At 35.6% G+C, this 24,735-nt stretch overlaps 1 protein-coding gene across 3 annotated transcripts in view; it reads right to left on the bottom strand.

Moving 5' to 3' along the window:
- Positions 1-335: 335 nt before the first annotated feature.
- The window catches only part of CRISPLD1 (cysteine rich secretory protein LCCL domain containing 1), a 41,144-nt gene continuing 16,744 nt past the window's right edge, over positions 336-24,735 (bottom strand). For 2 of the 3 annotated variants that reach the window (XM_065628187.1, XM_065628188.1), the window contains 13 exons: positions 21,612-21,730; positions 21,352-21,484; positions 19,730-19,845; positions 19,038-19,138; positions 17,818-17,997; positions 17,665-17,725; positions 17,472-17,538; positions 16,705-16,835; positions 13,251-13,294; positions 13,086-13,158; positions 10,864-10,939; positions 3,619-3,749; positions 336-1,768 (listed from right to left, as the gene is read on the bottom strand). In XM_065628187.1, coding sequence (XP_065484259.1) covers positions 1,717-1,768; positions 3,619-3,749; positions 10,864-10,939; positions 13,086-13,158; positions 13,251-13,294; positions 16,705-16,835; positions 17,472-17,538; positions 17,665-17,725; positions 17,818-17,997; positions 19,038-19,138; positions 19,730-19,845; positions 21,352-21,484; positions 21,612-21,730 — 1,284 coding nt within the window. In that variant the 3' untranslated portion in view covers positions 336-1,716. Of the gene's footprint in view, positions 1,769-3,433; positions 3,750-10,863; positions 10,940-13,085; positions 13,159-13,250; positions 13,295-16,704; positions 16,836-17,471; positions 17,539-17,664; positions 17,726-17,817; positions 17,998-19,037; positions 19,139-19,729; positions 19,846-21,351; positions 21,485-21,611; positions 21,731-24,735 lie in introns of those variants that run through there. The other variant, XM_065628186.1, reaches the window with a different exon arrangement.

Raw genomic sequence — 24,735 nt, 5'->3', positions numbered from 1 at the left:
GCAAGTCGTGTGCTGAAATTGCCTTTACAGCTTTTAGAGCCTCAGACTATGTCTACTGCTTGGTCCTATGCTTGCAACGTGTAGGTCAGAAAAAACAAAAAAAGAAGCAAATTTTGTTGTTGGCTGTTACTTTTTTCTTCTAGACGCAGGACAAACAATCCAAAAACAAAGACTGTCAAACATACTTTTACTATCTAAATTAATTTTATTCAAAACAGATTGAAAAAACTAACAAAGCTTGCCTAACTACGTGAGGTAGTATATGTAGCAAAACAGAAGGCAGAATATACTATTCTGAAATATGAAGAATATGAATAAGTTTACAAGTTGGAGGAAATAAATTTAACAACAGAAACAAAAAATACCAAAAATAAAGTTTAACAGCTTTTCAGTCTTAAAGCACCAATACACTTTTCATAGAAAGAAACATAGTATCACCACTACATGTTCTTCATATACCATAATATGGTAAAATTAATGCACAAGGCTGTTCACCATAAATGAATTTTTAAACATGGTGAAGCACCAAATGACATAATCGTCACTGGGCTCTGTATCACTATACTTCCTGGCCTGCAGGAGTATTTGCCAGGTCATGAGGAGCAAGGATAGCCTTTGTTACCGTTTTCTTTACGTTTTTCTTGAACATTTACCCTCATATTAATGTATAGTATATGGATACCATGCACAGCTTAAGGCCTCAAGCTTGCAAATTTTTATGTATGTGTACAGTTCTATGTTTTTGCTGAAATCCAATTTAGGTAAATTGAAGGAGTCACATGGCAAGAATAAAGCGTGTATGTGTGCAGAACTGCATTGCAGAACTGATGGCTTATTCCTTAATTTCAGGTTACCCCACTTCTCAATATGAAACCTTCAAGGTTATATATGTCTATCTCTCACTCACACATCCCAAGACAGCTGAATATTTGTGAAAGGACTGGGCCATAATGAATTGGTTATTCGAACTAAAGAGCTTAGCAGCACCCAATAAACGTTTTATTTATTAACATTTTTAAGAAATAATAAATGTGAATGGCCTAGTCTCTTAAAAATATTTCTTTAGAGGAAAACATGCTAATATGACCCAGGCCTTCCCTATATTTCATATTTTCCATTTTATTTCAAAATAGGTATTTGTATTTATGATTAGTGTGAAATTGAAAACAGTCTAGCTCTTCATTTATGCTTGCATGGCTAATGCTACTGTAAATCATCAGAAAGTTATATATATTTTATTTTACTTTAAGGCATGATTTATTATATTGAATTATTGGGATGGCTTCTTTTATGTACCTTGGAAATAAAAACTCAGGCCTCCCTATGGTATAGTTTTAAGGTTACTGTTAGTGGCATATATAAAGCACCATACAATAATATATTCAGATGAAGGAAACAAAGAACATTTATGAGCTTTGAATCAACTGTATAGGAGTAACTGCTAAGAAAATATAGCAATATTTAACACAGGATTCAAAATATTGTTATATATCATTATAGATTTTCAAATTAATTTTTCTCCCATGTTTACTTTTACATATTTTTTTTCATTAGATATATATGTAATTTAAACTTTTTGGTGGAAAGCAGTATACATCTTCTGTACAATAATGTTACAGCTTTATACAAATTTTAGGAATTATAAGAAACAGCCTTCATTATTCTCTTCCAAGTGCTCTGTTTTCACTTGCCTGTTTTACATTTTACTTGCTGGACTCAGACAACAGCAAATACTCTGAATGCCTTGCTTCCTGGAGGATTCTGTAAACTGAAACATAAAACATTTCTGATGTTATTTTTAAGACTGGAACACTCCCATGACAACTTTTTTTTATTGTGAAATACAATTCTAGGATCCTGCGACTCTTCCTGTGACTACCCATAACTTTAACTATCTAAGAATTCTTTTTAAAGCTGTTACAAATAAAAATTATATAAATTTCAGACTAAGTTTTCTTCCAAGCAGCTTATTAGGAACAAATCATAACATTAAAAAAAAAATCAAGTAATCCCTTGCGATGAGGGATTCTGGTTCAAAGAATAAAGCTCCATTGAAACAAAACACTAAAAAAAAAACTTTTTAAGAAAAAGAGAAAGCATGCATCTTATGGTCTCTATTCTAACAACTGTATTTGGAAAGAACTTGCAGTCCTAGGAGATCACTTGTTTGTTAGTTGCTTATATGCTGAAGAACAGATTTCTAAAGAGAATATTTCAGAAAAACATAGCAAATGCCTTCTGAATGGATAAATATCTGGCTTCAAAAGAAATGAAACAAAAATGCCTAACTGCAATGAAATTTTGTTAGAATAAATATTTTTGTCTTATAAACTGAACTAGCATGTCATATTGAAAACCATGTCTCACTGTTTTCACTTTTGCAGACCCCATCTGAGGCATATCTGGGAAGAGAAGGAAAATGGAGGTGAAAGTAAGGAAGGGCACGATGAAACAGGTTGCCTGCAATGGCATTACAATCCATCTTCTTCTGCTTCACAGGAAAATTGCATGAGACTGTTTTCCAAACTGCTGACCTTTCAAACTTTACCAGGATGGTAAAGCATAAACCATGATTACATTTGCTACACTTTTCCTGGCTACATCTCTACTCCGTAAGGAGATTTAGATGGAGACCAAAAGTGTCAGTAAGGAAGCACTTCTTCTGAGGGAACTGGATGGTCATGTGTAAAGACCAAACAATGTGCAAATTAAGTCATCCACTAAGCAAAGGAAATCTGTATTTTACAAGTTTCCAGGTTTGTTGAAAGGTTTGAGGGAAAGAGGCAAGACATACCCCAACCTCCTATTAAAACCACTACTTCCAAGTTCTCTACAGAAACTTTTGGTGTTTTTTCCCCCCACAAATTTCTACAGTTTTAGAAGTAAAAATCATTCATAGCTTTACAGGACTAAAGAGTGGGACAAGATTTTTTTTTTAGGTAATTTCTCGTTCTTTAGAACCTGGAGAACTCCTTCACGGATTAAATTTAATCTGCAACATGCAGACATATGTTATCATCATAGAACGCATGAATACACTGAATACAACTAAATGAACTTTCAAAGCATCTTCATGTGTTTCGGAAAAACACTGGTATAAACAGTCAAATCATTAAAAAAATAAAAATTATGAATTTTAATGCTTGTGAATATTATTTATGATCCAGGCTCACTGGCTCCATACCATGTAATTGGTAATAAACATTTGATCATGAACTCACATCAGCTACTTGTAGACATCTATTGCAGATCCTCTAACTTGGACAGAAAAAAATCACTGATGTTAATTTAAAAAAAATCCCAAACAAAGCAAAGGCAATTTTCTTATCAAATAATGTGTTAGTTGCAAAAGAACCAGCAAAGTAAACAAGAGGGTTATTTTATTTCATAAGCAGCTTTTTAGAGTAATGATTTACAAGCTTAGAGGAGGCAGGCAGCTCTGGTACCACAGCTTCTCCAAAGTCACCACAGCTGTTACACAAGCTCTGTAAATCACCCATGTTGGCCTATTTGTTTGGTTTCTAGCACTGCCGCAGGTACAAACAGACATAATGCAAGACTTTGTAAATCTTATTGAGGTGAAGGGTAAAATGTAATCTTTGAAACTGGGTTCTGTACCTTTCTGAATATATCCCATTTTGAAAGGAAGCAACGTACACCTTTCTTTTGTCTACTGGCATAACATCAACATAACCACCCTGGTTGCGGACCACACCAGCATGTACTGCTGCCCGGCAGATACTGGACATCTAAGAAAGAATGCGGAGAAGATTAGTTTTCATTCATCCTTTTATTTCAAAATTCTTTAGAAGAAAACTGATAAAGACATTTAAACCAAATTCTAGAAAATAATTAAATTTATTACATGACCACTTCTATTACTCTTACAGCATTTAAATCAGTTTCATACGAATTAGGCCAATTTATAGGAGTACAGACACTTCCTCTTCAAAGATCTCCTGCAGCATGACCCCAAAATAATTTATTTCAGGCTATTTCAGTTCAAGGATCAGGAACAAGTTAGAATTTTTGAGCCTTTCAAAATGAAAGGCTCTATCAGCCTTGATTTCAACAGCAGAGAAGTAGTAAAACTCTAACCTTAGTCCCATTAATTATTATAGATCAGGAGATTCAGTTTAATCTCCAGCCAGGGCCAAACAGGAGAACCACAGAACAGCAAAGGCCCACTGGAGTCAGATGTTTCCAGGTGGGTGTCCTACCCCAAAGGTGAGGGTTACACCGCAATAATTCCATTTCTAGGTGCAAAACCTGAAACAATGGTGATATGATCCATATTCGAAGGGAACGCCACAATTTCCTATCCAGGCATGGGCAAACATTAAAAGCTAATTAGATTAAAGGTACAATCTGAGCATCAAACAGAACCTTAGCTATGAAAGTTGACTAATGGCAGACTAATGGCTTTAGCTCCTTAACTCTGAGTGAGGAAAAACAGTCAGGAGGTAAAGACTTCAAAATTGCTTCAAAAGAAGAATTTTTAAATTAGGGTCTAATTCCACAAACTTTACGCAGGCAAAAATTCTGTGAAGTTTACAGCCATTTCATCTGAGCAAAACCTACATTCTCTGGCCACTAACTCCTCTCATGAACCTATGTAGCATAAATAATATCCACAGACGTATTGCTCAGTGACAATCTCGATAATGTTCATTTAAATTATCAATTTAAACTTGCAGTTCTCTACTACTCTTTCAGCATTTAAAAAAAAATAATTGTCAGAGGAATTAAGCTTATTAAATACTCCAGAATGTAATCTTCAATACATAGCACAGCAAAGTGTAGCTCCAGCTACAGTGGTACTCCACTTGGAGCCAAATAATTTTGTGGACAAATTCTTCACTGCAATAGGTCTTTCCTCAACCAACCTTAAAAACTTAGCCAATATAAATACCAATAGCTGGTCACAGAGAGCACTATTTAAACAAGAATTGCATTTCTTCTAGTTATAATTGGAATAATTTATATCTGTTAGCATAGCTATTTTGTAATCTTAATGCTACGTAAAATCAGGATTTTAAAATAGCAATGATTTTCCTAGTCTCATTCCAAGCATAAACTTGTCAGTTTCACTGTTATATAGTTTATCTTTTAATGTTACAATATTTCTAGGAGCAAAGATTTCAAATCGTTTATGCAAAGAATCTTCCGTAAAGATGCTTTAGAGTTTTTCTCTTCACACTGCTAGTTGCAGTTTTCACACATGCCAGAAGGGATGCCATTTATGCTCCTCTGGACTTTTTCTCCTTCTCCCAGGGTTACAAGACTTTTGTTACATCCTGGACACCAGTAGTCAATTTATTTTTAGGATTACAGCATCCTTTATGTACTCATACTATGGGAGTAACTTAAGATCAGATTGATCATATGCAATTTCAAAGATACAGGGGGGAAAATGGCCTCTTAAATACAGGATTACAGTCTAAAGAAATGAAAGATGAGATTCATAGGCAATTAACTACAGAAGAATGAGAAGAACAGTATTAATTACCAGTACTATAACATAGTAGCAACTTTGTTTTCAGTTCTCATTGGAGATATTAAAAAAAAAACACAACAAAACACACACAAAGAAAAAACCTAGAGGTACAATTGGAGAAAAGAAAAATCAAAGTTTGTCACCTCTGTAGCAGTAATCAACTTTGTGCACATCATTAGATAGGTAGGTACTTTCATAATTGCATTTGACAGCACCTAAGATACTGGCTGTTCCAATGTTACTTAGAAGTTTCTGGTCAAGTAAAAAAGAAATAAAAAGTCAAAGGATGGAGATTTTGACAGAAGACTGGCTGACTATTTGTTGGAAGGCATTTCCAGTAAAGTATGGGGTCATTGCTGGGGTTGGTACCACAGTTGGTTACTGGATCAATGAAGTACAGCTAGGCTAATGCACAACATTTTAAAGCTAAAGGCAACACACTTATATGGGATATGTGAAAAAGGAGAGGTCAGAAGAATTGGGTTGATGAGGCCAACTCAGAGGTTATTTTCAGATGAAAAATAAACTGATATTCTGATGCTGCTTTCCAGATTAGATTGGAGAACTAATGTGCATACTTTTTGAATACATGAAGAATTAAATTATGAACTAGCTCATAAGAATACAGATTAATAAATTCATGTAGTTTTATCAATATATACAGAATATACCTTTTTTAAGAAAATATTATCTGCCTTGAGCTTCCAAGAACTCCTGATTGGCTTGGTAATCTTCACCTAAATGGAACCAGATTCCAGTACTGACGACATAATATTTCCTATACTTAGTAATATGTCATCCTGATCACACTTCCTTGAACTGTTAAGGTGACCTCCCGTTAATTTAAGCAGAACAGGATTTCACACATAGGTCTATCACAAATTTCAGCATATTATTGGTAAGTTAATTTTGCTTTAGCAGCCTTATGTCACTTTCTGGAAGTCTTCATCATAGATTTGGGGGTGTTTCTTTAATTTTGATGAACTCACTCCAAAATATATATAAGACAGTATTTTTTAGTTAACATAAACATTTCATACAGCATTATATGACCCTGCTTTACGGCTGTGCTGCGAACCCACTGAAATTCATTAGTATTTAACAGGTCATAGAATCTGAATACCAAGCTGCTTAATTATTTTCCTTCTTCAGCTACTCAGCAAAATACCAAATATCTACCACAGCATAGCAGGACTCTGCAAATGCATTTTAACCACATGCATCTCTTCCTCACCATCATGGGAATACAGAACTATTTAATAGCTTTTTTACATTATATTGTTTATATTTTACCACAGCAGAGAATAATGAATACTTCTGCACAAGCATTAAGGAAGTATTTCCATATATGGTTACTCAAACGAAAATTTATATGGCCAAAGTCCTCAGATGGTATGAAATTATGCAAAACTATCAAATTCTTTAGATAACAGACCTTTGTTGATATCTAGCTCCTAAAAGGAGGCTCAATTTTTTGGTAGAAATGCTCAATCCATACCCATAATATAGAGTCACTACTGGTAAGAGATTTCATTTGGGAAAATGTTGCCTACTGTGAAAAAAACAGGATAAATATAATATAAACCTTCATCTCTTTAGAAGTTCTTATAAGGCAGCTAGAATGTGGTTAAGAACTTCTACCACAGACACATCTAAGTTTTGTCCATTAAAATAAAATGTTACCAAAAAAATCTGCAAGTGAAAGAAGTTTCAACTGAGCTATTGTAGCCTCTCTTTCTATCTGTGAAAATATTTGTTACTTTGGTACTTGATAAACCAGGGACTAACAGCAACAACAAAAGACAACCTATGTACGGGCAGATACTGCAAGATCATCTCCAACAGAGTTCAGATAATCACATCAGGCCTGCCATGATCCAGTTCTTGGGAAAGTTTTTATTTTATTTCACAAATAAGGTAACTTCAAAAAGTGCTTTAAAAATATAGACATTGTTAAAATGCTTGTCAACATGACACAATTCTGAAAAGTTTTAGGCAAAATGGATAAACCAAAGTTGAAAGGTGGAACCAACTCTTCAGTACAAGATAGGAGGAAACTTTCTTTTTTCCCAGTCTCCCAACAAGATGAATCATGACCATGAAGAAACTCTTAGCAGTGGGGCCAGCAGGGACACAAAGCACAAAGGTAGCAGTGTGTTTGTGCCATATGAAGAAGGAGTAATTTCATAGAATCATAGAATCATGCAATAGTTTGGGTTGGAAGGGACCTTCAAAGGTCATCTAGTCCAACCTACCTGCAATAAGCAGAGACATCTTCAACTAGATCAGGTTGCTCAGAGCCCCATCCAGCCTGGCCTTGAACATCTCCAGGGATGGGGCATCTACCACCTCTCTGGGCAACTTGTCCTGTCATAAACACACCCTTCTATAGGCTCCTTTTAAGTACTGAAAGGCTGCAATAAGGTCCACCCGGAGCCTTCTCCAGGCTGAATAACCCCAACTCTCTCAGCCTGTCCTCATAGGAGAGGTGTTCCAGCCCTCTAATTGTCTTGGTGGCCTCCTCTGGACCCTCTCCAACAGGTCCATGCCTCTCCTGTACTGAGGGCTCCAGAGCTGGATGCAGGACTCCATGTGGGGTCTCATGAGAGCAGAGTAGAGGGTGTACTTCTGTTTGCTGAGAACGACACATGCTACAGTTCATACTCATACTGTTATAGCTCTATTTAGAAAAGAAAACTAATTGTACCATAAACTCGGAGTAAGAAATAACTTTTTTTTTTTTTTTAAGGACTTGCAGTCTACCTCAAGACAAGTGAAACAAGGAGATCAACTAAAAAAATACAGGGTATAGAGCACAGATGGATGGGTGTGACATGAAAACTCCACACACGTAAGTTTATAGATCCTGGCTGTATGAACCATGACTGTGGTTTATCTGCCACAGACGAAGAGACAATAGCTAGAAGGCTGGAAGAATGAAAGATGAAGTAATGGGGGGGAGGGGGGTTAGGGGGCAAGGGGAGCATGTTTTAATCAAGTTAGACACAGTCATTGCAATGTCAAAAGATAAAAGAAGAACAGGAGGAAAAAAAGGGTAAAAATTCTGTGGGGTACTACTGATAAACCAGAGAACAAGCCTTCTCAGGAACAGGGAGGAAAAGAATTCACCTTAAAATATGAAATGAGTTTAAGAATGAATGTCTGATCAGACCAAAGCATGAAAAAGCAGAAGTTTAACCAGATGTTCATAAATACTGCAAAAATGTTTTTGTAAACTTTTCTTTTTGCATCAGTGATATCTATTAATGTTATTTGCTTTTTTCCTTAATATCTCTGCAAAATCCTCTTCATTTACTGAATGCAAGTGGCCTAAGCAGTAATGCAAATAAATAGTCATCTGCATATATGTATACATTCATATACATATATATGCATTTCTGAAACAAAACAATTTGCACGAATGTCACAGAAACCTCATCTGTTTTGTGGAATCAACCAAGCAGGTCATGAACTGAAATTTCAAATACAATTGCTATGACAAGTGGGAAAATGAATTATCTGTATCTATGAACAAATCTGTCTGTGAATACATGAAAAACTGCAAAAGAGAACATGCTTATTAAATACATTATTCTCTATAAATACTTCACCTGAAACTAGTTCAGTAATAATGTTATAATGCACAAAATACCCAATCATAGTATTTAGTGAAAATTTCAATTAAAAAGTATCTTAGTTTTGAAATAGTTAGTAACAAAAAACCATTGCAGAAAATCACATAATACTGATACCGTCGATGGGAACATCTGTGTAAATATAGGAAAGACACATCTGCCTACACCTGAGCTAGAAGCCCTAGGACCCTTCTGTTGGAAACTGAGATGAAGAGATCTCTATTAGGCAATTCATCTCTTATTGAGGTAGACATTCTGAAAAGGTCAAATGAATTCTGCTCTGCAGGTACCCGTTCACCTCCTTTACCACTACACTGTATGTACTATAAACTTCTATGAGCATAACCTGGAATAGCCCCTGCAGTGTAGATATGTACTCTGACAGCACCTGAAGTTGATCAGACGACTCCCATCCCTGGTTTCTTACCTGTATTTTTGTCCATTTTTTCCTAAAAGCAGTATGGCTGCACACATTTCTATATAACGGAGATGAATAATGAGATAGTACATCTAAAATAATTTTAAAGTGTAACTCTGTAATACTAATTAAAGTCATTTGGGATTCTCCAACCAAAGCAAATACATATTCTGAGAAGTTCTCCTGTGTAAGTTAAACAGAAATGGGTCTTCTTTCTCCTACAACAAAGTATTTTCTAACACACTGGGAAACTTTGACTGTAGCCTTTGATTACAACCACAGAACTGAAAGAAAATTGTATTCCACAAAATGGACTTTCATTGAATCTATTTTCACTGCCCCTGTCATATACATTAAGTATCCAGTTCCACAAGCACACATCAATTCACCTCCTAAACTGGAAGTACTGCTCACACAAGTAACACTACTTATGGACAAGAGTGTTTTCCTGACAAGTTACTCAGGTAATCTAACGGACACTAGTTAGTTTCAAAATAATGATGAATACAGATTTGCATATTATTTGCACATACTTCACAGTGCTGAAAAGTACTGAAAATCATCATCTGACCCAGCTGGTTGCCATACTATTCCTTACGACATCTCAAAGACAGTTGAAACATACAGCGTACTGGCTGTACGGGAACTGCTCTCTCTGCCACTACATCCTGGCTTCTCCACAGAGAGATGACAAAGAGGGGCATAAATAAGAACTTTCTTTTAATTCTTTCTACCCACTACAGGATTAAATGTGATGTAGAAAAAACAGGGGGAAAAAAAAAAGTTGACTAGGAAACAGAATGACCAAAAAAATAGAATATTAGTCTGTTAAAATAATATGAGGTCAGATACTTTACACAAATATATAAAAATCCTGCTGCAAATATTTAGCTATCTGCACAGATAAGAAATATCCAACATAATGAGACTGTGGACATTAATTTTATTAATTTTTTTTGTTAGTTTAATCTGACATAAGTTATGGTTGTATCAGGATCTAAAGAGCAATGGTTTAAATAAGTATACACTGCCAACACCAAACAAATCTGTGGGTATTTTGATAAAAAATTGAAAATATGGGTCCAGAGACTACTGAAGTCTACACTGAGTTTTCAAATAACTTTCTGTACCCTCAGCAGCTGAGTCCTATTAATTTAAAAGGGAGCCTCTGAAAAAAACTTTTGAAAAGACTATGTAAAAAATCAGCACATGGAGGAAAACTGGATATCCGTATAATATCTTATCTTTACATTATAACTTTTCATAGGATTTTATATTCCCTTATATAATGCAATGTAAATCACTATACTTACATCAGAATAAATTCGTGTTCCAATTACACGAGCGTAGTGTGGATTTGCCTGCATACAGTTGTGAGGACAATACACCCTGAAATATCAAAAATAAATCACACACAGTTAGAAAGAATGACATCAGAGTATTACTATGTTATCTACTACATCATCATTGACTATAGATCAATTTGATGATGCATACACCTGGGTCCATACTGCTACTAAAAGGCAGTCAGTTCTTGAGGCTTTGACATTATGAGTGAAAGCACTGCTGATATAAGTTGTGGTTCATAATAAAGTGCTCAAAAACATACTTCAACAGGTCTGGTCTTCTCCCCTTTGGATAAGCAGATGGTGTTCTTGTTCAACATATGTGAAGCAAGTATAAAAAGCCAGTGAGAAGAGAGACTGTTCACTCATATTTTTATCTGTTTCTACAGCACCCTACACAAACTATATAGTTGAATACCTGCTCAGGAGAGGCAGATCTGAATGAGGACCTGCTATGATGCTGAGGACCTGATGATGCAAGGCAATTTAGCAACTTATAATGAGAGTGAGCACTTGGCATCTGCAGCTAAAATGAAAAATGTTGGAAAGTAATGAGATTCCTAGGTGATTCTAGGAGATCAGACAGCCACAGAAACAAAGACTATCTTTATTCAGCTGCATTTCGTTAACCTTTGAGAAAACTCTCTCTGTGATTTACACCTGCTAGAGCTCCAAAGTGCCCAGGAACACCATGTGGGAAGCTAACAGCAGGACAGGAGGTGTCAAGCATCTTGTTTGGTAATTGTAATTTGCTACAGGGAAGAAGTATCTGTTGGCTCTAGGTCTACTCTAAGCTGTTTCATTTAAAAAGTGGGTCATGCCCTAATAGCTTTGGAGTCACCCTACATGGAGGAGCCCTGGGAAAGTGTTCTTCTCCAGGATGCTGTCTATGCTTCAACTGACTCAACATTCAGCATGTCACAGCACTTGGGCAAGCTACGGTCTTCCCAGACGGGTAATTCAAACAGGATGATGCGCCTAGGAGAGAGATGTTTGTCTGAAGGATGCAAGATGTCAAAGAGTCCTTTTGAAAACCTACAGATTTATGATGAGGGCATGAGAGGGAAAAATTTGGTTGTGCAATCAATGCCATGGCTGATTACTGCTTGTAACTCCCAAGACTACATTTTCAGAATTAAGAGCATGTACAGAATCTTGAATGAATCACTGCTGTTGTGAAGTTCCTTAACTTGATGCGTCAGAATTAATCAGTAATTTTAAATTAATTTTTAAATTTTCTTAAAGACAGAACCTATTTTTCTCTTAATGGAGCTAGTTTTATTTTTTAATAATGAAGAAAAAAAAGATAGAAACATGAGATTGCACCTATCCATTCCTGCATTCCACTCCTTCGCTTACTTCTCCACATCTTCCAGCTAGAAAGCCAGGAGTCATAGCCAAACACCAAACAAGTTCATGGACCCAAGTGCTACATGAAGGGATGTTTTCCTAGCAGTTCTGGCTTTGTACTGGCTTCCTGTATTGGCTGTAGGGTTGCTATGAAAGTAATCCTGTGGATATCTCCAGCTTAGCTTGCGGTAAATCATGCTACAGTGTATTTACCTTTGACGCATCTATGGTTTTAAGAACTGTTACTGATTTCCTTCCTCAAAATACTGCAGCACAGGCTCCTTTCAAAGAGTTAAAATGTAAGCTTCAAAGAAATGACACATATATTTAAAACTGTTAAGTGATGTGCAGACCACACCTTACCTTAACAATGTATATTTCTTTTTTTTTGCAAACGTATTTGCTCGCTCTATCTTCCAAAACAAGTTGATAACTTCTGCAATAAGTAGCTTTATCGTATTCTTTTATTGTATTTGTTTTACAGGCAAACAAACTGAAAGTGTGTTTTGCCTAAGGTGCATAGATTTAATAGCAGACAACAGAAAAGAAAAATGCATTTTAGTTTGCACTCTTTGGTCTAAGCAACAATGATTTCACTAAGATTGGCCAAGGGACCAAAGAAAGATCTTTATGGGCAAAAGAAAGTGAGATTCTCATAATGAAAAAGCCTGTAGATCATCTTTACCTACCTTAGACCAAAGACTAAGATGCTGGAAAAACATTTCTGCCTTCACTTCTACAGCTACTGTTCTTACTTTTGTCAATGACGAACATAGATAATTAGTAACTGACAGATAATACGGCAGAACTTTGAATTAATAAAACTCAAAGAATTTTACCTTGGGCAGTGTGAGGCTGGTTTTTGAAATGGGCACAATTGTTCCACTGTTGTTTCACAGGTGATAGCTTGAACTGAACAAAGAAAATAGAAACAAATAAACGTGTGCTATTTTGAAAAAACATAATTCAAAGTAGTATGGAGTTTATAAGAAATAAATGCTAACCTGTTACTTTAGAGACAGTGAAGGAGTTAGCAGACTGGTATTTTCTGAAAAAGAAATGATAGAAATAGCCAGTAAATAACATCTCTCAGTGATTTCTTCTAGCTAGGAGAATTGTTATTAGCGCATCTACAAGAAAACTCAAGACATTGTCCCTAATCAACTTTTACTCACTGCATTCCCTCTCCCCAGTTGTGAATCTATTTATTGCAATGACACATTTACTTTGTACTCCCAGTGAATCTGTTTGAAAATCAGGAATGCATGTTAAGCTCTTTCAGTAATTCAATTTGCTGAGAGAATAAGTGTGCTAGGAACAAATTATGCAATCTATTTGTCCCTAAAAATATAGCAACTAAAATCTGTGGTTGAGAACTGCTCAGAAGCACCCAGCTACCAGAAGAGATGATTTTTTCCCCCTAAAGGTTCATTCCTACAAACAGCTCCAACACTGAAGAGTTTCTCCTGGCAGGCTTTTTGAAAAATTTCATTAACTTTTACTTTTGGGTCATGTGTATATGTTAAATTATCACCAGTATTACTAGAAACCCAGTAAAACATGTAACAGTCTGTTTCGCTCAGTAATTATATGGTACTCAGATCTGTTTCCTGTCATTATATAAAGTCAGGTATGTACATCCTGTTGTTACATTACAACTGATAAACACTTCTATTGTACTTCTTTTATCTCCTATTTTAATCCTCATTCAACTCATTGGATATGCTTCTGATTCTAATATTTTTCACCTGTAACAAAGAAGCTGATTATGGTTGTTTTGGCACCCATAAAGTTGTTTATTATTAAAAAAAAAAAAAAACAAAACCAACCAACCAAACACCACCACCACCAACATGGAAATTATTCCCTATTCACCCTTGGAGCAAATTACTGCTATGTTCTCCATGTTACTGCAATTTGTATTTAGAAACTGTTTGCTGGCATTGGTTTATTTAGTTGTATGGCCCACCAATTTCACATTTGCTCATTTTCTGGATTCCAATTTGCTTTCACGGAGTTAACTCATACTTCCGTGGCCCTAGCACTGCCAAACACTGATGTGGGAATAGTTCACTGTATTCTGTTGCTGATTAGCTTGCTCAGATATTGTTAAAATGGTTTTCTATACTAAGAATATGCAGCAGTTGAAAAAATATCTGTATTATCAATCCTGATTATAAATCAAAGGAGCTGAAGATCCTTTGAATCAAATAGACTTACAAGAAACTGGAGAGGGACTCTTTACAAAGGTGTGTAGTGACAGGACAAGGGGTAATGGCTTTAAACTGAAAGAGGATAGATTTAGATTAGATATAAGGGTGGTGAGGCACTGAAACAGGTTGCCCAGAGAAGCTGTGGATGCCCCATCCCTGGAAGTGTTCAAGCCCAGGCTGGACGGGGCTTTGAGCAACCTGGTCTAGTGGAAGGTGTCTCTGCCCATGGCAGGGGAGTTGGAATGAGATCATCATTAAGGACCCTTCCAGTCAAAACCATTCCATGATTCTATGTTTCTAAGATCAGGAAATTTGCTGTTGCACTGACATGGCCTTTTCTGCCTTTCTGTTCTGTAATATCCACTAGAGGTGAAATCCATGTCATTTTATCTATTCATTGAACAGATATGTGGTTTATGCAAAGCTCCGTCTAGAGCTTTGATTTATAAACTGATTTATGAAGTTGATGCCTGATCACAGTATTTTGTAAATCCACTCTAAAAAGTGATGTCCTAAGTACTACAGGACATTAATGAAGAATTATGTCATCAGGGAGCACAAATAGCGGCAGGAGTTTCCTGAAATATACTTGTAGATACAAAGGTATAGATTTGGTCCTTTAACAGTCTTTTATCTATAAGGCATCTATTTTTTTTTACAACATCTGAATCACAAAACCAAAATGGCCACTACTGTTCAGCAGTCATACGATTATCCATGCCCACAGCAAACAAAACCAAGGGTTAATACCTCGCTCTGAGTTCCAGTTCTCAGAGGACAGGTGACAAAACACACTCTGTAAACTGGACTCCCATACAGTTTTGTCTCAGATGGCATACAAACACAGAGATTTCAAGTGATGGATAATAAATTCCTTCTAGTTGGAAGATTTTCTACATTTTAACTACTCCTACATTTCTAAGAAAGCTGGCTTCTAATATGTTAGATTTACTTCTCTCTTTGTATAAAAGCATTTAAAACCAGATATTTGTCTGTATCTTCATTTTTGGGGAGGATAACTTAAACCACAGCCAGATCATTGGATGACTCAAACTGATTGATATCAATATCCTAACTGCCAGCCAGGTAGCCCAAATTATCAGCCACTGAATTCAGTCTATCTGGTCAGTGTTTCTCTCTATCCTGGATTAGGTAAATCAGTTGAAAGGAGAAATTATGAAAGTTGTCACAGGATGTGGCATTTATTTGCACAACACAGTGTTCATACCTGAGCCAAGTAAATCACTCAGCAAAACTATGTTTTCTTTCAATTCGACATTACTCCTACATAAACTGTTACAGACTGACTACTATTACACATATACTAACTATATACACAGCTAAGGACAGCAATGCACATCTCTGAAGTATACATTAAGATATAGTGAAGTGCAACTTGCAAATACTAATAATATCTTAGATTCAAACATACTAATATCCATGTACTATAATGGGATAATTACATATGGAAACAGCTAAGTATTCTCCACTTTTATGCACTGTTCTTCTGTTTTTAATTTTAGCATATCAACAAGTTCTTGGACCTGTTTTCACATACTAGTCTTAGGGCAAGTAGCTGAACCATGTAATACACCTCCAAATAACGCTTCCACTGTATGCAATAATATTCCATCACTCGCCAATACAGAAATTGTGCAAAATATTGGCACAAACTATCATATGTAAATTGTGGAATTGTGATGAAACTATCAAACACACAGGAAGAGGTGTATTTTCTATTTGGTTCATATTGTTCATATGCACAGTACAAGAGGGTCACTTCCAAACATGAACATGAAAATTTATTGCCTTGTTAGCTGTCATTGATTACTATGACTATGGGCCAGCCCTGGAAATATTACCAGCTTTGTCCAAAAAGTGTAGAACAATCTAGTTCAGTGTTAATATGTACTAGTTTTCTACAATAAAAATACACACATGGAAATGAATTAACTGAATACTCCAAATATTGAGATTATTTAACTACAAATACTAATTTACTGCCCAAGTGATTTTGTAAATTATTTCACCCTCTTTCGCATCATTATTGCATCACTTCTGTGCACCATTAGACATTAGATGAAGTTTCAGAATGGATGTAATACCTGTATATCTGCATGCCTTTTTATAGCATTTTCATTTTCTTTATGGAAAAGTACAAACAAAATGTTATTGCTGTGATACATTTTGTATGAATTAAAAAGAAACAGGTGAAAAACTTTCCACACATTTTAAGAAAACTTACCCAATTGACTGAATGCCATTTCTGTAAGACTTGATAAAGTAATTTTTCCTTCCTTGCCTAGTGACATCAACCCAACCACCTTCATTGTCTAGGATGCCATAATGTATGGCAGCTTTACAAATACTGGATTGCTGAAAAACAGCAAGAAAAGCAGTTCCATATCAGAAAAAGCCACTATTTCACATTGTAATTTATTTGTAAAAAAATCAGGTTTTAATTACAATGTGTCATTAGAAACTTGGTAGATAGTCTATTACGTTTGATGTGGTCTATGCAGGTATTATTTCACATGGAGAAAACACCACTGTGCCTTAATCAGAGACACACTATACTCACAGTATACTTGTTCACAGTTGCTGCTATTTCCTATACTGTTTTTCAGTTCTACAGAGTAAGTTGTATATTTTCAGCTAGCATTAGGCTTACACAAGTAGGCCTGCCTTACTGAAATGATCTACATCAGTGTACCCAAAATTTGCTGTATTTCTCCTTAAGTTGCACCTTCACATATTTACACCCAAATACGTGGACAAAAAATTCTACTGTGCATGTATAAGAATGAAGTACATTCGGACAGTACATGCAAAATAGCAGATGCAAACTTAGATCATCTGATGTTATCTTAAACATTTGATGTTGGCTTTTATTTTTAGTAAATACTGATTTCTTCAAAATCCATTTTTAATATGAATTTAAGTAATATTTCAACAGAAAAGCTGTTTAATTAAACAATCTACTAGAACAAAATCTAATTTTAAAATGTTTACCATTTCATAATGTACACTTCCGATAACTTTGGCTTTGCTATCCAAACAGCCAGCAGGACATTCATATCTAAGAAAATAAAATACAACTTGGTCTTAAATCCTGGGATTACAAAAAGGGAAAAATATTCCAGCTCACATACAAATATAGCCTTTTATAATAATCTCAGAATGACAACTGTAAAATTTACCATACCTATTGCAAGTTGTTCCTTTGCACTGATCTCTTAGCCTTACTTCACATGAAACAATCTGAGCTAAAACAAGCAAAAAGAAATTTCATTGCAATGAATTTGATACTATATAATTCAAATTTGTTGACCACTTGCAAATCAGGTAAATTACTTACACATTTGCTGTGTGCTTATTACTTCATTTTTCTCACTGTCATCACTGCCTGTGGAGCCTGAAGGTGAATGAGTTCTTGGCCAGCTTTGTGCCGTTGCATCCTGGGCTTTGGATCGCTGCCGTTCAATCTCATTGGTCTCCTCTTCTGGCTCATGGGGAGAATAAGGCCTTTCTGAATCCTCTGTTTCAGAAAAACAGGCAAAAAAATAATCTCTCAGGAAAAAAATTCACTGTTTCTGGAATGTAAATCCCTTACCATGTTTTGGCAGTGTGGCTTTGTTCTCACAAAATGATGGATGAATATAAGCAAGAAAGCTTAATAATACATCTCAAGTATCTTTCAGATGCTGACAAAAGGTAGAATTTTTCTAGCATAGGCAGCACAATTGAGGTATGAAAGTGCTTTTAACACTCCTGTTTTAGTATCTTCTTTATGTCATCGAAACACCAATAGAACAAAGGCGAAATTTCTCTTGTACATTGGAAGTTTTACCAGGTTCATAGATAACCTGTAATTAAAGAAGCTGATTTCACAAAAACATATGCTTGAAAATGAGGCCCTTCTATTCATACTTAATGAAAATAATTCTGAAATACTCATGACTGGATCTACATTTCTTACTTAAGCAAGAACAATAAGAAAGGTATTTGGGCACAGTGGTGCAGCTTCCATGGTTCATATGAATAGATAAATAACTTTTAAAAGTTACTAACAAAAATTGCTAAATTACTTTTACATTGAGAAAAACAAAAAGAAAGAGCAGCTTTAGAATATGTTGTGTTTCAATGCTATAAAATACAAATAGCATTATCAAAACTGCAAGAAGTTAATAACCATCCCAGCTGACATTTCACAGAATACAGCAATGCACATTGCCATGTTGCTGAGATAACACGTTTCTTTATGAATAAATCACTGCATAGACTCCCACTATATTTTTATAAAGGCATACAAGTGGCACACAGTGACAGTCTACACCTTTGTGTACTAAAAGCCCTCATTCAGCAGGAGTTCAGTTCTCTCCGCTCCCTCTGGTGAGACTCAGCCTCATGTATCGTAAGTACATGACCTCAGTCGTCATAGTAAAGAAGGTCCCTACCAGATCTTTGGGCACATGACGAATATATTCTATTCCACTATGTTAAAGCATAATGAGGAAAGTAAAAGAAAGGTTCAATTTCTCTGCCCGTTTATAGTTGTACTGTTGAAAGAGTACATACCTCTGTAACAAAGATTTTCTCTGCAACCTCCTCCAAAACTAGGGGGACATGCAGAACAGGGGCGGCCGGGTTTATAAGGAGCATGACCCCACCAGTTACCTCTTTGCATCACCAAAAAAAAAAAAGTAAATTAACACATTAACATTAAACAGCATTTAATATGTGGACAAATAAATGATGAAAAACATCAGACACTTGGACCATAACATAGTTTTGATATACCAAATGCACAAGAAGTAATTGAAAAGTCTATGAAGAAAAAAAGTGAAGTGTTGTTGTAAGCTGCTGTAAGATCTTTTTAGATTTGCACAGCACTCCAAGACTAAATTCCACAATTACATGAGAACAGGCTCCACACTCCTAAATGGGTTATCCTATAGAATTTGGTCTTAACCATGGGCTTCGTGTTACACAAAACTTAAAATCACAATGCGGAGATTTTATTTTTCAGACAAACATCACACCACAAGAAAGATCTCTGATGATGTATGCTAAAACACAGGCCAGAAAACTGAAGCACTAGAAAATCACAAGAGTATTTGTGCAGCCAAAGGCTGCCTTGGGAACAATGCTCTACTTTGTAACAGTACAAAAAAATAGAAAACTCAGACTGATTTCCTTTCATTTTATTTCCTGGATTATTATAAAGTATTTTGCCCCCTCAAGATATTTTTGGGTGTCAGTCTACTTACTTAGGAGAATAATTGCATACAAGATAGACTGCTTTTGGCCAAATCTGTCCCCAGATGTTCATGTTATGACACAAATTAATTGCACAACCGATTCTGCTACTTGTAGCCCAAACAACCTAAAGAAAAGGAAAGAGAAAGACGTGAAAACCAAAGCTGATTAACATGAAATCAAAACTGTCTCCAAACTTCAACTTACAAAACTCAAACCACAAAAGCGATGTTACATTCCCCTCTTATAAATGGGTTGAAGTGACCTAAGTACAACTGTCAAAAGGCCTTTTGGTTAAATCCTTATTAAAAAAGAAAGTTTTATATTGATACAAAAGATATGGCTTTCATTTTACATAAATGGTCTAAACATGTATTTGAAAGCGTAGCAAAATATTTACAAAATATGATCTGAAGAACTGATTCTTGGAATCAAAAATAGTAAATAATTGTGAGTTAGAAGAAGTTCCTGTGCCCTGGAGTTCTCAGTACAATCTAAGGACTCAGAGGGGTTTAGATTGGTTAGACTGTGAGAACAGATATTTGTCAGCAGAGAAAGGAGGAAACATAAATGATAAAACTATTCACAAAAAACCCCATATACCAAAAAGACTCAAGTAATGGATTTTAAATAAATATGTTTTCATGTCATTGCAGTCTAAGGTGGCTGTTCTCCTTTATTCATCTGTTGAAACAATTTTCATTGCATATCTCAACATAATCTGAACTACAAAGGCTGGAACATTCAAATTAGACAAATATGACAGGTGCTATTTACTAATTCAAGGTAAGCCAACTGTATAGTTCCAGTAGAATTAAGGAGTTGAAAGAGACAGGTCCTGTGAAGAATCTGTACCACAAAGAACTACCTATATGTATTGCAGATTTCACATGCAATAGATAAGTGTAAATATAGGCATTTTTACAGAAATGGCAAATAAGAATATGGAGGTAAAATTGGATACAATTGTAAATTGTGCTAGTAAACAAACAGAAAATAAATGCTTAAAAATCAATCATTTTCAAGTTTTCTAATAGGATATTGAATATTTTACATGAATTTTTGTATAATCTGAGGATCACATATTTCTCACTCACTGAAAACATGACTGGTTCTCCTCTGGAAAAATTCTGGCTAGATACACAGATTTCAGAAGTAGCAAATAAGTTAGTTCCTATGCAATTCCAAAATATTGCTGAAAGTAAAGCAACATGTTAAAAACTGTTGTTTGATCTCAGGAATTTACCTAAAAAAACCTTTTTTTTTTTTTTTAAATGTACTGTTTCTTTAGCATATTACAGAAAGGATGACCAGCACACCAGCACAAAGACTAGATGATGCAAAGTGCACTGAGCAGTAGCACTCAATACTGAAGTTCACGAGCTTTTTCCTTAATCTTGTTAAGGAAGTTATATTTATGAGGATGAAATCTAAAGATTTGTATGAAAAACCTACTCTATGTCACTGCTACCCACTGCTTCTTACCATGGAGTCTAATAACAAGACCTTTTTGTACTATAGTGCTATGGTATATACTGCAAGATTAATATGTTCTACGTGTCACACAGCAACCTAACCAGAGGCTTTGACTGCTGTTTTCCACAGTTGACAAAAACCAAACCCACCTACATACCTGTGTGTAATGTGTACAAACAGGACCAGAGCATTTGTAAGGACAGTATGGGTTGCATTCATGAGGATGGGGATACGTGAAATCTCTCACTTCATCATACCAGGCTTGCACATGAAATGTGGGAGGTCTGTACCTATGAAAGCCAGTAGCAGTCTATTAGATCATTAAAAAGTTGTAGCTTCTGTCATTCTTCCTTTAAGTAACAATCAAATTTTATTAAAAACAATAAATCATGTATAGTATAAAACATCTTTAACTACCTTCCCCAGTGTGCCCCCAAATTCTGTCCAATTGATGGAAGAAGACTTGCAGGCCCATGCTCCCATAGACAGGTTTCAGCCCACGACTCCGCAGATCTCTCCAGTTCTGTGTCCCATGTCTGAAATTTGAAAGAAAAGGACATCTTAGAAACACGCAGTGGGTATCCCATAGTATCAAAAAAACCCCACAAACAAACAAACAAAACCAGTAAAAAACAAAGAAACAGCAAAAGACTTTCCATTTTTAAAGCTTCTGTTACCAAGACAAGAAAAAAGTGACACTTGACAACTGTATGCCCCATATTTGTGTTACATGGAAAAAAAAGTTTTCACCAATGGATTCCCTTTAGAAAGCATGTGCAGCCATGCTGCAGTGAATAAAAGACAAATATGAAACTGAAAGGCTTAGTTCAACTTTCCAAGCTAAATTAAGTACATTTTCTGTCTTGTAAGATTTCTTTTTAATAACAGGCATTTTCTTAGACAAAAGGGTATTATCCAAGCCACTTTCAACATAAGGCTTTATTTCCTCTAAATTAATAGCTTATTTGAAATGAAAATGATTTTCTCTTCCTTTTCTATAATCAGCTTTTGTTGAAATAATACACAGTGTAAACACAAAATAAGAAACTGGAGTAAGGCTGTAATTCATTGCTTTTATGGCTAACTTGGTAAAAATGGAGGCAGTCATGTTAGTAAGACGCATGCTTAGGACATGTTAAAGAAAAAGTTTATTAATGGTTTTATATCACAATTTTATATCTTTGGTTTTTATTCTTTAAGGGACATGGAAGAATAGGCTTGTAGCTGAAAGGCAAATGCAAGTTTCTTTCTTTCAAAAGCATACTGAAACCTAGACTTCTAGAAGGAAACTATACCATACTCTGTATGCATAGGTTTTACTGCATTAAGCTGGGTTTTGCTCAAAGTGGTCTCTCTTGTGCAAAGTATCCATACTGCTGCTTGATTTCTTAAATCTCCTGATAGTTGCAGAAATAGTTTCTAGATATCTGACTCTCTGATACCAATGCTCAGGGTAGGAAACTGAAATACTTCCAGGAAGGAAATAGATTTCTTGATAGCAGCTCAATTATTTCATCATAAGTTCAGACCAAGTTTCTTAGAGTGAGACTGTTATCTAAATAACAGTAATTCAGTATTTCCAAACCCAAATTCCCATGCAGTCACTGGAGACAATGTCTACTTTTTATTGGCACAGATTAAAGGTAAAAAACTCCTTAACATAGCCAAAGAATACAGAAATATAACAGACAAATTCCATGTGCTAGATTTTTTTTTTCTGTTGATTTTAACATGCAGTTTTCACCTTATTAATCAGGTAACTCATTAAAATCAAATATGTCCCTGGTTATGCAAGACCATGGTTATGTAAGGACTTCAATATCACCCAGTTTAATCCTTGAATATCTGCTCTTGGTTCTCTTCTTCAAAACCCTCTAATGTATTGAATTCCATTGTGTCTGTTGTTATTATCAGCAAATTAGAATTTACAGGGTACATTCTGACTCCCAAAATGCAACATTTATTTTGACAGAATTACTCTAATGGTATAATAATGACAGAATAAAGCTTTTAACCCACATATGGATACAAAACTCAGTGACTTTAGGAAACAGTAAGAATTTTCTATTCACCCTGCTGAACCTATATTTCAACGTCACAAGCCACAACATTCTTTAATTTTCATAAGAAAACATTCCCATCTTAAATTAGAAAGTTATGTGATAGTTTGTATAAATCATATATGTATAAATCATTTCCTCTTCCATTTCCTTGTTGCACCATCATAAATAGTTCTTTTTCCTGCTGTACCCATTGTAAAAAACGTAAGGATTAACACACTTCTCCCCTATACATATTTTTTTCTTATAAATTGTAGTACCATTGCTTCATCATTCTATAGCAGAGTCACGAGACTAACATTTTAAAACAAATGCCACAATATATGCTCTTGTAAAGCATCCCTCCACATGTTCAGCTCTGAAAACAGCAGTCACAGATAAAGGAATTGTACTGTTGTTGGGGGGGGGGGCGGTTCTCCATGCAAGTTTCAAAATATTTTATGCAGCTGTTTTAACTGAAATAATGATTTTTTGGAAAATCAGAGCTAGGTAGTCAACAGTAGTTGCTTGAATCAATTCCTTGAGCTTGTGAAGCAGTTATCTTTAACAAAATTTCCTTTTAAAGCCTAATGATAGTTATGTATGGCATGGCCATTCAGAAGTCTGCAAGAACAGCATTTGACGCAAAACTTAAATTCATTGTTAATCCTCCTCACAGATGAACACCCACACTCCAAGGTATTGTTGAGATTGGATATTGTCTTCAAAAAAGTTCCTTCTTTTTTAACTCTTTCTCTGCCTTCATCCAGGTATAAAATATTGCCTTCCCCTCTCTCCTGCTTGCCTAGCCAGAGATGGGCACACTTCTAGGCCACAGCCATAGCTGCAGCAAAGAAATAACCTTCATGGCTGAGCAGAAGGGATGCACTGAAGCTCTTTGCAGGAAGCATAGCGCAGGAGACAATATGAGTAATGAGGAACGTGGGGTGCTCGGGTATTTTTGCTCATTGCATAGTCACTCCTGACTCCAGAAAAGGTTGGTATGGGAGCTAGAGAGCCAACGCCACTCTCCCCAAGAATGGGTTTGTGTGTGCAAGATTATCTCAGAAAGGAATCTGCACAATTAATTAAGGGCAAGAGGTCATAGCTTAAGGCCCATCCATGAGCTAATCGCTCTATTTCTTTTTATGTTAAGAGTTTAAATCTGTCCCACTGGTGCTTTCCAGGATTTTTATTTACTACTGTTTATGATGAAGTGAAGCCCATCATACTGCACTGTCCTTGAAGCAGCTTCATTCTGCTCTAAAGTCCTCTAAGACAGTGGTAACAGACTTTCTTGGTCACTGCCCTTCCATGTCAATCATAATGACAGGTCTAATGACAGAAACTCCATAGTCATCAGCTCATGACATATATGAGAGCGATGGAAGAGAATGAAGTAATAGGGAAGTCAGAATTGAGCTAATGACAATTTTTGGCAGTTTTCATTGGAAACAAGTAAATAGAGGATTAAAATCAAATTTCATTTCAATTGAAATTTT

This window comes from Caloenas nicobarica, chromosome 2 (genome assembly GCF_036013445.1).
Source record: "Caloenas nicobarica isolate bCalNic1 chromosome 2, bCalNic1.hap1, whole genome shotgun sequence".
NCBI classification, from domain to species: Eukaryota; Metazoa; Chordata; class Aves; order Columbiformes; family Columbidae; genus Caloenas; species Caloenas nicobarica.
The sequence above is the reverse complement of the archived record's forward strand: the minus strand, read 5'-3'. Positions and strand labels throughout refer to the sequence as shown.